Source organism: Trachurus trachurus (genome assembly GCF_905171665.1).
Source record: "Trachurus trachurus genome assembly, chromosome: 19".
Lineage (NCBI taxonomy): Eukaryota > Metazoa > Chordata > Actinopteri > Carangiformes > Carangidae > Trachurus > Trachurus trachurus.
The window spans coordinates 11842919-11857649 of record NC_139913.1 but is presented as its reverse complement, the minus strand read 5'-3'; the positions used below and the strand labels follow the sequence as shown (position 1 = coordinate 11857649).

General features: G+C 42.9%; 1 protein-coding gene across 1 annotated transcript; it reads right to left on the bottom strand.

The window, feature by feature from the left end:
* Nucleotides 1–678: 678 nt before the first annotated feature.
* polr3e (polymerase (RNA) III (DNA directed) polypeptide E) lies at nucleotides 679–13708 on the bottom strand. Its single transcript, XM_083994059.1, has 21 exons — nucleotides 13571–13708; nucleotides 12628–12743; nucleotides 11792–11842; nucleotides 11537–11614; nucleotides 11310–11425; nucleotides 10039–10121; nucleotides 9658–9765; nucleotides 9371–9420; nucleotides 9152–9271; nucleotides 8978–9063; nucleotides 8751–8795; nucleotides 8547–8638; nucleotides 8145–8265; nucleotides 7911–7992; nucleotides 7761–7820; nucleotides 7511–7668; nucleotides 6885–6946; nucleotides 6341–6786; nucleotides 4131–4208; nucleotides 3758–3880; nucleotides 679–2140 (listed from the first exon to the last, which is right to left on the bottom strand). The coding sequence occupies exons 2-21, from the start codon at nucleotides 12664–12666 to the stop codon at nucleotides 2084–2086; spliced, it is 2055 nt and encodes a 684-aa protein (XP_083850185.1). The 5' UTR covers nucleotides 12667–12743; nucleotides 13571–13708; the 3' UTR covers nucleotides 679–2083.
* Nucleotides 13709–14731: the final 1023 nt, after the last annotated feature.

Genomic DNA, 14731 nt, shown 5'->3' with positions numbered 1-14731 from the left:
TACCGCGACTACTGAAACCATGGAAACATAAACATAAAATTCCACCGGAAGAACAAAACCGGCAAAACAGGCTACGTTTTTGACGTTCGGAAAAAGGTGGATAGTTGCGGTAAACGCATGGATCTATTAACGCTGGCTTTTAACACAGATGTCAATTTGTGTGATATCCACTGTTAAAAGCTGCTGTGATGATCCATGTGTTTTACAGATTTTCATTGGGGGGAAAAAAAAAAAAAATCCATGCATTTACCGCGGCTACTGAAACCATGGAAACGTAAAACCGGCAAAACAGGCTACGTTTTTGACGTTCGGAAAAAGGTGGATACAACGGCCCTGAGTGAACTCAGTAAATAATGGCACTGACTTTGGATTGGGAGGCTCGGGGGCCAAATCCCACTCTAGGCAAGCATGCTGCTATCATGAGAGCAAGAAGAAGAAATTGTGATTGTAACACAGTGATTGCCTAAAACATGATTTGCATTAGAGGTAACAAGCAAAAGTTGAAAAACTTTTTTAAAGTTTACGATATTTTATTTTAAATGAGCAGCTATTCAGACGTTATGAAACCAGATCAGCTCACATCCCCACTGGCACCTATAATAACAACAAAACTCACCAGACAAGTTGATGTTACAGTGTTTATTGAGCAAAGCAACAAACCAATGCAGGGGGGAAAAAAATCTGACGAAGGTAAAATTTGAATTGAGCGTGAAATGAAGGGACTTCATCCAGATTTAAGGTCTAAATGCGTTGAGTGTTGTTGTCGTTGCTCCTATATCTCATCATATGAGTGGGAGTGGGAGTTTGTCCTGAATGCCTTGTGAGAGGCGGAGGCACTTAAGATGGAGGCTCAAGATAGCAGCACGTGGCAATAAACCAACGTATCCATGGCAACAAACTACCCCCCCACCCCCCCATCATTCACCTACAGTAGCCAGCGACCCAGTGTTTGCACCGGGCCCAGCATCCATCCACAAGATCTACGACAACGCTTTATTACTCCAAGTTGCATCTTTATTATCGTCTCTCGTCAAATTCATCAGTCACTCAAGCTTCTCTCACAAAAAGGAAAAATAAAAAAAACCATTCAAGGAAAACAAAAAAAAACTCAACATCACGCAAGTTAATCCACTTTTTCCTCAGACATAATATTTGACTGAATAATACAGAAATGTGGGAAAAGCCACATTTGATGTAGCAGCTTCCAGGTCCGTGATTGCCAAAGACACCAAGTGGTTTCAGCTTAACGACATGAAAATAAGGACTTGTTTTTTTTTTTGTTCTGTTTTTTTCCCTTTTGTTTCACATTTTTCGACTTGTGAGTTTGGCAACTTTTTCCTCCAAGTGCTCTAGTTTTTTTTTTTTTTTTTTTTTTCCCCCAGCCCGTCACAAACATCCATCTTTAAAGCTCAACCCCGTTCATTTGTGGACTGATGGTGGAATAAATAACTCTGTTCAGTCCTTAACCAAGTCAGATCCAGCAAAGTGTGTGAAGTTAATGGATAGAAAAAGAAAAAAAAAACAGGTGTAAGGTTGTCTTTTTTTTTTAACCACAAGGCATTTAACTCAGTTGCTTTGTTGATAATACAGTAAAACAATGTTTTCTCTGGTGAAATTTAATTAAGTTAGATGAAAGCATTCGGTTGCTTTCGTGAACCGCGGCCTCATCTGGTAAAAGTTTAATTCAAAAATAATCAAACATGGTCATAAATCCCTCCCAAAAAAACCTACTGATAAACCGTATATGTATCTTTGCTTTTTCTTCATTTTTTTTTTTTTAAATAGTCTTTTTTTCCCCCTCCGATTCTCCAGCTGTCAGTGTGAGGACGTGAGGAGTTTCTTTCCTCGCGCTGACGTCAGAGATGCTTCAGCTGAAACGAGAAAAGCTTCGTGTTCGGAGCAGAGCAGACGCCTGACGCCTCCGTCCTCCGGTCGCCCCGCGCCCTCAGGAGCTGTAAGGAGGGGGTAGGGGGGGCGGGGGCGAGCTGCGATTGGCCCTCATCTCTCTCGACTGCCCTCCCACTAGACACCCGGGAAAGGATTTGATTGGCTGACGGTGACCGCAGAGGGCGGGGACTCAGTGTCAGGACTGTATCGTTCCCTTGAGGTACCACATCCCCGCGTGGCTGCTGCAGCACTCCTGCAACGACAGACACACACAGATGTTTAGGTCAACGGAGACGAAAAACACAAACCAGGGTCTCTGCAGGTTTCACCAGCTCAAATTTAAGACTTTTTAAGACCTTTTTAAGACCATTATGGATGAAATTTAAGACCTATCATGACAAATAAAAAACGTACAAAAGAAATGCGGAGTCACAAAATTAGAAATTGATTGCAATATATAAGTTGCGTGTTAGGCTTGTTTGTAGTTGAAAATACATTCAATAAAGCACAATGAAGTGTCGCAGGAGCATTTTATTGAGCATTTGCGGTAGCGAGGGCTCTACCATAACATTTTTCCCAGGGAGCACGCCTAAAGTGAACTATTTGGGGGCACAAAAAGAAATTGGGGAATGAAATTAAAAATGTTTATGTAACACATTATTTATTTAATTCACTGGCAACCAACAGGCAGATGGCTTTAAGCCTTGAATAATGTTAAGGGTCAAACGTGATCCATTTTTACATTGGAGAACAGTAAAAACACCAACACTTCACCTTTGGCCTGAAATGTGACGACTTCTAATGTGACCCAGAATAGACAAAGAAATGCTCGCCCATGGTGGGCATAAGAAAATTTAAGACCTGTCTAAAATTATTTAAGACTTGAACACAATAATTCAACAAATTTAAGACATTTTAAGGCCTAAAATTCAGATTTTCAAATTTTAGACTTTTTTAGACTTTTTAAGACCCCGCGGATACCCTGCAAACCCCAAAGAAAAAACTCCTTAAACCTCCTTAAAGGGATACTTCACCCAAAATCGGTAACTCACCAATTTTCTACTCACTGTCATGCCAAGGAAGGGTATGGAGAAATTTCGGAGTCATCAAAACGCTTTTGAAATTCTATTATTTTCCTATAATGGCGGCGGATGGAGCTCACTTTTAACACACACTATGAAACATCCAGATACCTCCATACTGCTTGTCCATACTGACCTAAGTGTCCCGAAGTCGCCACATGAAAAAGTTGTTCGGAAAAAATAAATGTGATCTCTGTTTTTAGCCTAGTTGTAGTAGTAGCTCCCAGTGGCTGCGCGAGATTTGCTGCCAGATGTTCCTCTGTGTTGACATCATACATCCAGTGGTTTACAACGACGAACAAACATCTTGCAGTAAATCTCGCGCATGCGCACAAACATCAACCTCTGGCCTCTGGGAGCTACTACAACAACAACACTTCGAGCAGTATGGAGGTATCTGGATGTTGTTGTTTTTTTTAGAGTATTTTAGTTTCAGGATTTTTCAAGATATGCATGAAAACACAAACACAGAACTCCAAACCCCTCCCCAACCCACCCACCAACAAATTGAGAGAGAGAGGAAAAATAAATAAATAAGTAAATAAAAAGAGAAATAATGACAGAAAAAAAAGAAGGAAAAAGTCGAGAGGCAAGGTAGACAAAAGCTTGTAAATCTACAACCCGTCCATCATAGAGGCTGACAATGTGTCCATATAAGCCAAATAAGGAACTCCACAAGCGTTTTGATGACTCCGAAATTTCTCCAAACCCTTCCTTGGCATGACGGTGAGTAGAAAATTGATGAAGTATCCCTTTAAGAAAAAAAAAAGACTCTTCATGGATCTCACCTTCAGCAGCCGGTCGATGTCGGCTTTGTTGGCGTCTCCAAACTCCTGCGTCAGTCGGGCCTGTATCATGTTCCTTCTGAGCCGGTAGTTTTTCGTGAACAGGTCAAACAGCAGCCGGCGGTGCTGCAGGAGGAAACACGCCAAAGAATCCATTTAAATAACTGACTTTGATGGGACTGACTTTAATGGGAGGAATAATACAGCAGAAGATTAACTTAACAGCAGCAGAAGCATTAAACCAAACAATAACAAAACCCCAAATTGGATTTTATTAGGGCTGGCAATCAATGAGTGACTGATAATACTATATAGTTTTTATTTGTTAAAAATATACCATAAAAGGAATATCTGTCAAGTGTTTTCATGTGTTTACCGTGTCGAAATCCTCTCCAGTTTCCCATAAACCAAACACCTTCTGTTCGTCGGGAGCTGCCGTGCTCTGAGCAGGAAACTAGAGTCAGAGTGAGAAAGTGGAGTTAGAGAGGCAACGACAACAACAAGGTTGTGTTTAAACTGTCAGGACTAGATTGACCATAACACATGCATGTTCCTGAAAACCTTGACTCAAGCATGCAGGGGCTGTTTAATGTATTTATTTATTTATATGTAGATGTTTCCTCTCTCTGGGGTTATAATGGGATTAACCCTGCAGAAAAAACACACCTGCACCAAACCCATTTATAAACTTGTCGGACAACTAGACAATATTGTTTACAACCGCATGGACGACAAATCGCCTGATTCCAGATCTGCCTGCGTTTGCAAAACAGTAAACTGCGCATTTCATAAACCTGATGTGAAGGTGAAGTAGAGGATTACTCAAAGCTCGATTTGCAAGTGTCTATTTACTCTTCTCATCTCAACACTTTTTGCAACAAACCCAAAGCTTCCAGCTCATAAGGGGGCGTTTCCAAGGGGCTGTTGGTGCGCGTCTCCACTGCAGGAACCGCCCACTAAGGACCATCTCCTGAAACTTTTGCGAGGGCTAAACTAGTGGCCTCGGGGCTAGGGACGAAAAGCCCCCAGGTTGGGCTTGAGGTTTTCTCTGTGCTTATTGGTTGTACTCAAAGTGTGATGTGCCGCCAAGAGGAAGCCTTGAAATAAGTGGCATTATTAAAAAATCGTCCGGAAAAAGAGAATAAGAAATAAAAAACGTATCACAGTAGTAGCAGTAAAAGATCTATGAGAAGGGGACAGACAACTATGCGATCACACGTCGATCGAAACAGAGTTCTTCAAGGGATAGTTCAACATTTTGGAAAATTGGCCCGTTGCAATAATCCCTATAGTCATAGCAGTAGGTTCGTTACCTTTAATTGTCGGTGCAAGCTATTTTTAGAACGGCGGAGCAGAGCCGCGAGCTGCTCAGAGCTACGCTACAGAGGCTAATGGGTTTTCTTGTTTTCCCTCATCAAACTCATCAAATACACAATCCAACAACTCCAAAACACTCTGGTGGACAAGTTGTGACCTGCACATTCACCATGCTATGAGATAATAACAGAACGTTACGAGACAGAGTTGTTTTAGAGGTAAATTCATGCAAAACCGCTGATGCGCGTTCCCGTCGGGGGCAGTTTTTCAGCAAGCAGTCTCTGTATTTACCTCCAAAACTCTGTCTCATAATGTTGTGTTATTATCTCATAGCGTGGTGAATGTGCAGGTCACAACTTGTCCACCAGAGCATTTTGGAGTTGTTGGATTGTGTATTTGATGTAGCCTCGTAAACCAGCCTTTCGCGGAAATGCATTTCATTTCTCGGGAGAGTCTGGCCTCATCCCCCCTGCAAGCGTTTGGGGGGGGCGGGAGCTGGGCGGAGTAGTAGCAAAGACGGTTTAATATCTTTGGTAGTAGCGTTGACAGACAACCCCATTCAGCCAATCAGCAAGTTGGTGTAGTGACGGGGCTTTGCACCAGTCGGTCCCTGATTGGCCAACGTGCTGTGTCAATCACAGCGGGCGACGCTGATTGGCTCGGCCTTCTGAGGGTTTCAGTCCAAACGCTTAGAATGGGGATGAGGCCAGACTCTCCCTCGGAATGAAATGAAATGCACTTCCGCGAGAGGCTGGTTTACGAGGCTATATTTGATGAGTTTGATGAGTTTGATGAGGGAAACCAAGAAATCCCATTAGCCTCTGTAGTGTAGCTCTGAGCAGCTCGCGACTCTGCTCCACCGTTCTAAAAATTGCTTGCACCGACAATTAAAGGTAACAAACCTACTCCTAAAAGTATAGGGATTATGGCAATGGGCCAATATGCTAAAATGTTGAACTATTCCTTTAAAACTCAGCATTATAATAAAGTGTCTATATACTGCCAGAAAAAACGAAAACACCAAGAGCAGAAAAGAAAACTGCTGCACAAAGACTGAAATTGTGAAGTGTCCGACAAGTCCTGCTCCGTAGCGCAGACACGGCGGCCGAGTGAGAGGTGACGGCGTGGAGACGGCTCCTGTAAAGTTCCTACGCCACTCTTTTACCAGAAGCTACCGCACTGGAAACACGACTACAGACAAAGACTGAGAGACGGGAGGAAAACAGAAGCATCCGAGGTGAATGACGGAGGTCCTGGCCTGATACTCACAGGCACCATTATCTGTTTGCAGTGGCAGAGCAGTATGGCGTCCTGCAGCAGGTGGTCCGAGATGGAGTGAAACGCGCTCTGTCCGACCAGCATGGAGGCCAGGTGGAGGTTAAACAGCCTCTTTAGCTCGTTCAGCGTCAGTACAAAATGCTTCCTGAAAGTCTTTGCCACAAACTCCAGCAGCTCTGGCGACGCCGTGTTGCCGTTGGCGTGGTTGAAGCCGGGGGAGGCGGCGTTTGGGTAGCCGTTGACGGAACCGTTGGGGATGCAGGAGGACGAGGAGGTGTCCATAGGCTCGTCCTCCTCCCTCAAGTTCTCATTGGGATCCTCTTTGACGCCGCCAGTCGCCCGTTTGGCGTCCAGGTCCTTCTGCAGGGACGCCTGCTTTTCTTGCGCTCGGTCCTGAGCCATCTTCAGACGCTCCTCTCCGCTGACGTGGACGAGCTCTGGAAAACAGAAGTCAGATTAACTTCTACTGAACGCCTAATGTGTCATGTGTTCATTATGAGCGGCTGTTATAAATACAAGGCGGTCTGTTACGCACCAGGCTGAGAGGAATTCTTTGGCATGAAGTCGTCTTTAGAAAAGTTAAAGACCTTTTCCAACCTTTAAAAATAAAAAAAAGAGGGAGACAAGACAGGAATCAATAATCAATCGCTGGTGCACACACAAACGCAGGCACATGGACAGGTCGTGCTGTAACCGCTCAAATTACAATGCGGCGACTTCGCAGCGCGTCACCGCTGCCGCCGCTCTGGACTGCACAGTACAATTCACAACCCAATCAGGTGCTCTCGCGCTAGTGGGTGTTTTCATCTTCTTCTACTTTTTTTTCTTTCTTCTCAATTCAAGGCTCTTGTAATCTATACCTCCAAAATCCCGATCACTTGCCACTCAACCCCCCCCCCCCCCCCCCCCCCCAAAAAAAAAAATTTTCTCATCGGATCTGCACAATTCACGTAGGTCATCTATTTTGGTTTCAAAACGGCAAATTTCGCCGAAAGGTGAGTGATTTTCATGCCTGAATGTTATCGTAACGTACCGCTCTATTGATTGTTTTCTTGCCGGCTTCGTTGTAAACAAATGCACATGGCTGAGAGGAGGGTTAGTAAAACAGCGGAAAAGAGAAGTGACTTGCATAGTTCCTCTTTAAAACCCTGTGTGACCTACTTGCTCTGGATGCCGAGCCACAGCATGTGTTGCCTGTGGGCGACGTCCGGGTGCTTCTTAATGAAGTCGGAGTCGGTGGGCAACATGAACTCCCAGCCCCGGTTGATCCGCGGCTTTGCCACGTGCTCCAGGAACTCCTTCACATCCTCTGGAGGAAGCTGTTGGGAGACAGAAGAAAAAGGAACATGACCAAACTGTATCTTTACCAACATTTGTACAAACTTTTGGAAAATTTTGTTCTTGTTCTCACCTTGATGACGGATGAAATCTCCTTTCTCATCACAGTGCGCTCCAGAGTGAACCTCCACATCTACAGAAGGAACAAGGAAGTCAAAACCTAGTGACAACACAAAACAAAACAAAACAAAACCATCAACGACTAAAATCAGCAGCAACTCACCACAAAGTCCCGGCCACGACAGAGCACTTCAGCAGGGACGCCGCTGTGAGGACTGCAGGTGTTCTTCGGATACAGGACGTCACTGTGTGAGGAAAAACAAAAAAACACATTACACCATATACAGAAGGTTTAAATAGTGAAAGGTTTTCTGTGGCACTTGAGAATAACTCCATCTGCACTGGAGCCAATGGTTCAATCTTAATATTTACACATGAAAGAGGAAGTAAAACTCACCTCTTAACAACCCAGGTCCCCTGAACTAGCAGCGCCACCTGCTGGATGCAGCGCAGCACGGCGGCCGAGTCAGTGCCGGAGGCGAGGAGGCCCATCAGGTTGGCAAACGGCATCACTTTGACTGGGGATGAAAGAAGACGTCAGAGCAAGGAAGAGGCAATAGTGAAAATCTAAATGCTTTAAAAACAGTGCAACAAAGCAACCAACATTTTTATCTATCCTGTCGCTGAGGAAGGTAAAGTTTAAAATTTTTCACTTTGGTCTGACACCATTGAAATTGATACTTCCGACTTGTCTCCCTTGTCTGGCTTAAACAAAACCTAAACGGGAAACTGAACTGATTCCGATACCAATCTCCTGTTTGAATTATAAAAAAGGCAAATACAAATTAAGTTAACCTACCGTTCTTCATCAGGGTCCTGACCTGCTCTCCCAGAGGCAGCGTACGCAGCTGAGCCATCGAGAGAACGTTACTGGGACCGACAGGCTTCACACTGACGGTCAGAAAACAGGAAGGAGAAGATGATAAATACTCTTTCATGTCTGGAGCAGTCAAAAAGTTTATACATTTAGGATCTTTTTCACAGACGACTGACGAATACTTACACTTTCTCCTCAGTGAGAGGAGGCATCAGCATCGCCAGGTACTCCCTGAGGAACAATAGGAGAAATAAGTGAGGAAGGGAACTGAGACTGAACAGACAAGGAAACTAGATTTTCATTTATTTAAATAAAATCTTTATCATCCAATATGGACTAAACACATGCAAAGGTTTGGACATTAACTGGACAATCAGGCTGTAAGGAGAAATAATGAAATGTATCATACTCACTTCGGGGTTTTGACCAGTTCAGAGTTTTCCGAGGCGTCGACTGACTGACAGTACAGGTACTGTCTTTCATGCTCTGAACGACTGTCCTGAGTTTAAATAACACACAACGTTAGACAAACGCGTCATGACAAAGACCAGAGGAGCAGCTACGATACAATTCATGTGGCCTCCTACCTTCACACTGTGGTACTGCAGCTGAACCCAGGGCTCCTCCGCCTGCTTCTTCTGGAGGAACTCGTAGGACTGGATCCTCCGCTGCCGGGCCTGCTCCGACTCGGGACGAGCAAACCTCACCTGGAGGAGGGGAACGGATGTGGTGGGAAAAAATGATTGATTATGGACATATTAAGTCAAATTGAACATATATTCAAATGTGTGTGAACAGGTTCTCACTGTGATGGCCTTGGCCTCTTCCTCAGCTTCGTCCTGGGAGGAGTCTCCGCCTGCAGACAGAAGACTGTGCTCATACAACGGCTTATATCAGGAAAAATAAGGTTTCAATATTTTGGGGCAGTGGTGACTGTTTATTCGTTGATGTATTCATTTATTTATGCTCTTCTTTAGTTATCAAGACTGTAAAACTATATAAAAATGAAATTCCAGGGCGTTCATTCCTTGCATTTGCGTTTGTGTGAATGACAGCTCCAAACTCAGATGTTCAGATTAAAAAACAAACACACCTTCGTTGGCCGCTTCCCTCTCTCTGGTTTTGGTGTCGGCCTTGTCCAGGTAGGAGAAGCTGGGTCTCATCTGGAGGATTCCCGTCAGCGGCGTGACGTGGAGCTCACCTATTGACATAAATAATGAAAAAAAGAAACAGTTCAGAAACCAGTTCCTGGTTTGGATCACAGACATTACAGCTGTGGGTGGCGATGGCGGCGGCCACGCAGTAAAAAAAACGTGGGAACTAAACATTAAAAGATAAGAAGCGGTGACACTGATAAGGACTTGTATGGACTCTGTGAACATCCGAGTGAGTGACCTTTGTATGTTTACAAGACGCAGCAGCAACCACAACAACAAGCACTGTAAATACAGAACCATGGGTTATTAGATCAGACCTTTGCGAAACACGGCAGCAGCGTATCTGGAGGTGTTGGTGGTGGCTTGGATGGAGCAGAAGGTCTGTTTGTCCATCAGTTTCCTGTAGGAGAAACATGATCAATCTATTAATTCTGAAGAAAAAGCTTCACATTCATGCCCACAGATGTAGATGGTTAACTTGGCTTTATCAAGAAGACTGGAAGCGGTAAGCCTGGCTCAGTCTATTGCACAAAAATTAAGCTTACGAACGATTATTTGTCAGGTTACGTATCAGACTGTTTCTTGGCTCTGATGATCGACCAGTACAGGCTCCAAGAAGTTGTTGGTCTCGGCCAAGAAAATGAATCCCTGGCTTCCAGTCTTCTGGTTACACAGTGAGGATCACATTAACAACTAAGCCCGTCCACACGGATACAGATTAAAGCAGAAGTAAGCGATCCGGTCGTTGGCTAATGCTGCGTTCCAGGCAGGCTTTTGAAACCGTAAATTACAGCTTCAAGTCACGATTTTGTAGCGTTCCGGGCAACCCAGTCGTGTTTTTCCGACCTGTTTTACCTGTGAAAGTCACTATAACGGCCACTCGTAACTTCCGACCCGTGAACTCGTACCAGATCGAACTGGTACGACTTCACAGGTCGGAAAAACACGAGTTACGGGTTGCCTTGAACGCACCATAACGTCCTCATTGGATAAAACTTGTAGGATACGAGAAAAGTTTTCTCCTCGGCTCAGAGCAGAGCAGAGTGACTGACAGACCCGTGATTCGGTCCAAACACTCTATGTAAGTGATTGCTGTCGGAAGATATAACTATTTAAGACTTATATTAACACAAAAATATTGCTTACTTCTGCTTTAAGTGATGGAAAGTGCGTTTTGCGGCATTTTGGAATCGGGTCCCAGAGTGGGAAAATCTAAAAAAAAGTCACCCCAGCGTTTTCGTTTAGACATCCAAAACAAATCTTTTGTAAGACGATGATGTCATACCCCCCACCTCTCTAACCTGTAACCTGAGACACAACGCTTGACGTCACAGTCTATAAACGTAACAACAACAACAACAAGCCGACTACTGCCGATTAAATCACGAGTCCCAGTCAACATTTAATCGACTTATAATGTTTGGAGTTTGAATACAGCGGGGAAGCTTTCCACCTTCTTCACTGTTTTTGGTGTTTATGTTGGTGTTGCAGCGCTGTGCCATGGAGATTTTTTTTCAAAACGAACGAGAAAAAGATCATTTCGGGTTTCCCGTGTGGACAAGGCCTGAAGGTTCAACAGTGTACGTACGCTGAATAGGTGTTGGTTTCGTCGTAAACTGTGCCGTCCACATTCAGGGCGATTTGCTCTCCCTTACTGCGACAGTAGTTCGGACTCATTGTGTTGATGGCCATCTCCAACTCCACCTGTGTAAATAATGATCAGAGCAAAAATCATTTTAGAATATAAATAATAGATCAAATATTCTTGTTTCCTTTACTGATGGAAACTGAAGAGAAAAAAGATGCTTTTTGTACCCTTTGCTGCTTGGGTTTGATCTTCGCTGATAAGTGGTCCATATCATCATAGGTCATGGTGGATGGTCTGATAGGATACTGAATGAAGAGACAATGACGGTGATTTGACACAGTAATTATCAATCAATCAATCAATCAATCAATCAATCAATCAATCAATCAATCAATCAATCAATCAATCAATCAATCAATCAATCAATCAATCAATCAATCAGGGCACAGATTAAAAGATAGTCTGGGTAAAATAAACCTTACCTGGAAAAGATATAACTTATCTGCGAGACTTTTGGCGAGGTACACATCAATCTGAAACACACAGAGACAGTGATTTAATTAATAGATAATGGATTACTGGGTGGATTTGACCTTTATGGAGATGTCGGAGATCATTTCTGTGTTTTGTTGTTGTTTTATCTCTGCTCTGTTTCTTCTGCTGTATTCAAACCTCTCTTGCAAATAAAACCTTGATCTCATTAAAATCAAGTGTTTCAATGTTGCACTTTCTCTTACTCGACTTGCAGCAACACAAGAATCCCTGGCCACGTGCTAGCTACCCTGCATTGGTGTGATGTACAGATTTTAAATTAAGGATGAACAGCGCATTGGGATGTGATTATAAATCTGCAGGTACCATGAGTTGAGGAAGTCAAATTTCAAGGGAGAAAGTCATGCATTTAATCTTATGGCTACTAATTTTAGAAGAGGATTCACACATCAAGTATTTTCATGGCATTTCCTCATTGTCTATTTGCACCACATGTGACTGTCCAGTACAATCCAGCCACCTTACTTTATCTTATTATTTAACTATTTTTTGTATTATTCTTATTCTTAACTTATTGTTCATTGTTGTTGTACGTCTTTTAAGTGAATGTCAGAGAGCTATGCAAACCACAGTCAAATTCCTTGTATGTATGCAAAATACTTGGCCCATAGATTTGTTTCTGGTTCTGATACATACTTTTAAGTGTATTATTCAGTACAAAATGTTTGCTATTCTTTATAAATAGCTGTTTGGATCTGCTGGAATTAAGCTTTACTTTAACTTTACTTTTAGTTATAATTCATATAACCCCTATCTATGGGCCTACCTCTTCTATAATGGGGTCATCGTCATCCCCACTGGCCATATTGATGTGAGCAGAGCGAGGATGGGTGAGGAGATGAAACAGGAGGGGAGCGGCAGCAGATCTTTAAAAGATCCAACCTGGAAAAACAAAGACAAAAGTAGGTTACAGAGGATTTATTGTGCAGACAACAACTACACTCCCATCATTGTTACCAAAAGCAGCTCCACCCAGACGGCTAACAGAGACAAACAGGTGACAAGCAGCTGGAGCAGAAAGAAGAACAATGTGGCCCAGCATACCAAGGTTATATCAGCTAGTCTATCTATCATCACTTGGTCTGGATGTTTCAGAGTGTGAGTCTTGAAGAAATCTGTTATAATGGGTGTATATATCTAATGGACATTATGTGAAGAGTGAACCAGTAAAACCACTTAACCTAATTAACAGAGGGACCATGATCATGCAGCCAGGTAAAACTGACATGATGTAACACAAGTGCAACTCATATTTGAAACATTTCTCTCCATACAAACACTTGGAAACAGAGGGTTGTACATAACACAGATGTGAAACTGCGATGTCAACCTGTTATGAAACTTTTATCAGGTTGTTATTCTTTAAAAATGAAATGAAATGACACTAGTTTCTGGGCTACGTTAGCTGCATTAGCACCCTTGGCATCAAACTACTCCAGCTACTTGTCACTAGCCTGTGCTACACTGAGAGGAAGCATTTCTATTTCTGTATAAAAACACATTTCTGCAAAAGATGACACGATATAAGAAAACACACTCGGCGTTTCCCCTCCGCGTGCACAAACGTTTAAAACAACGAAGCTAACTAGCCTAACCGGCTAACATTAGCCTAGCATTAGCAAGTCAAAATAAGCCACAAGTCAGTCACCGGGGCCTGGTTTAACTCCTCTTTTCTCCTAAACAGAACAACAACTAGACACATCTCTCACCTGCACACTTCGCTGTACAGTTTTAGCTATCTCATCCGTGTAAAGGAAACAGCCCAGAAATAAACCAAGTCCAGTAACGTTGCGTACAGGGAGCAGGAGCGTCTAGCTAACGCAGCATAAAGTATCAATGTGTCGATACCATGTTGACTGTGCACACGTGGGGAGGAGCCCAGGTCCCATGATGCATTGCAGAGCGACTTCACTCCACCGGGCCGTTTACGTTTTCTCTTTTTTGTCAATCGGTTAAAAACGTTGTAAGAAAAAAAGTGTCACCCTTTCGTTTCACAACTGGACGTTGGTTCTTGTAGCATGTGTTGTTCAGCTCTGGTAGCATTTATGGAGTGTGCAGTGCACTGAAGTTTGCTTCAATGGTTTAAGAAAAAAGTGATGGCAGCGGTGGGATTCGAACCCACGCCCCCGAAGAGACTGGAGCCTTAATCCAGCGCCTTAGACCGCTCGGCCACGCTACCTGTGCTGTAACGTTCCATTTTATGTGGAAAAAATCATTGAAGTTTTGACAACGTTCTAAATTAGAATCTATTTTGGTAAAAGCAATCAAACAAAACGTTCCATCTACTACGAAAAATACTGTTGATTGAGTGCTTTATTAGTCTATTTGTTAACATTTCTGTCATCATCTTTCTGCTCACAGCCATTACAACAAGTCACTTTAATAGCTTTGACATGAATTGATTAACTCTATTTAATCACTTCTGACTTGATATACTGTGTTTTATAATGTCAAGCTCATTTTGCAATTTGGGTTGGACCTTCTTTTTACAGTCTATGGGTTGGACTCATGTTTACATAATTGAAACTTTAGACCGATGAGATAAAGATGAACATTTAAAATCAATTTGCAACACTTCTGTAATATAAATTGGGGATTGAGGAAATCACATTATTTATTTTTTCAATTTCAGCAAATGATTTATTCTTCTAACAGCAGAACTGGGTGTCACCCTCACAGAGCTTAAATACCTGAGTCATCCACCTTTTTTTAGACTGGCCTAGTCTACTGTATGTATGAAGCCACTGGGATAAGAAGCGAAATATCTTCAAGACAAAAACTAAATCCAGTTGACTTGATTCAATTGCCTAGAGATTTAGTTTTGCATCTCAGTTTAATCTGCAAGAGAAAATTGATCAAATATATCTGCA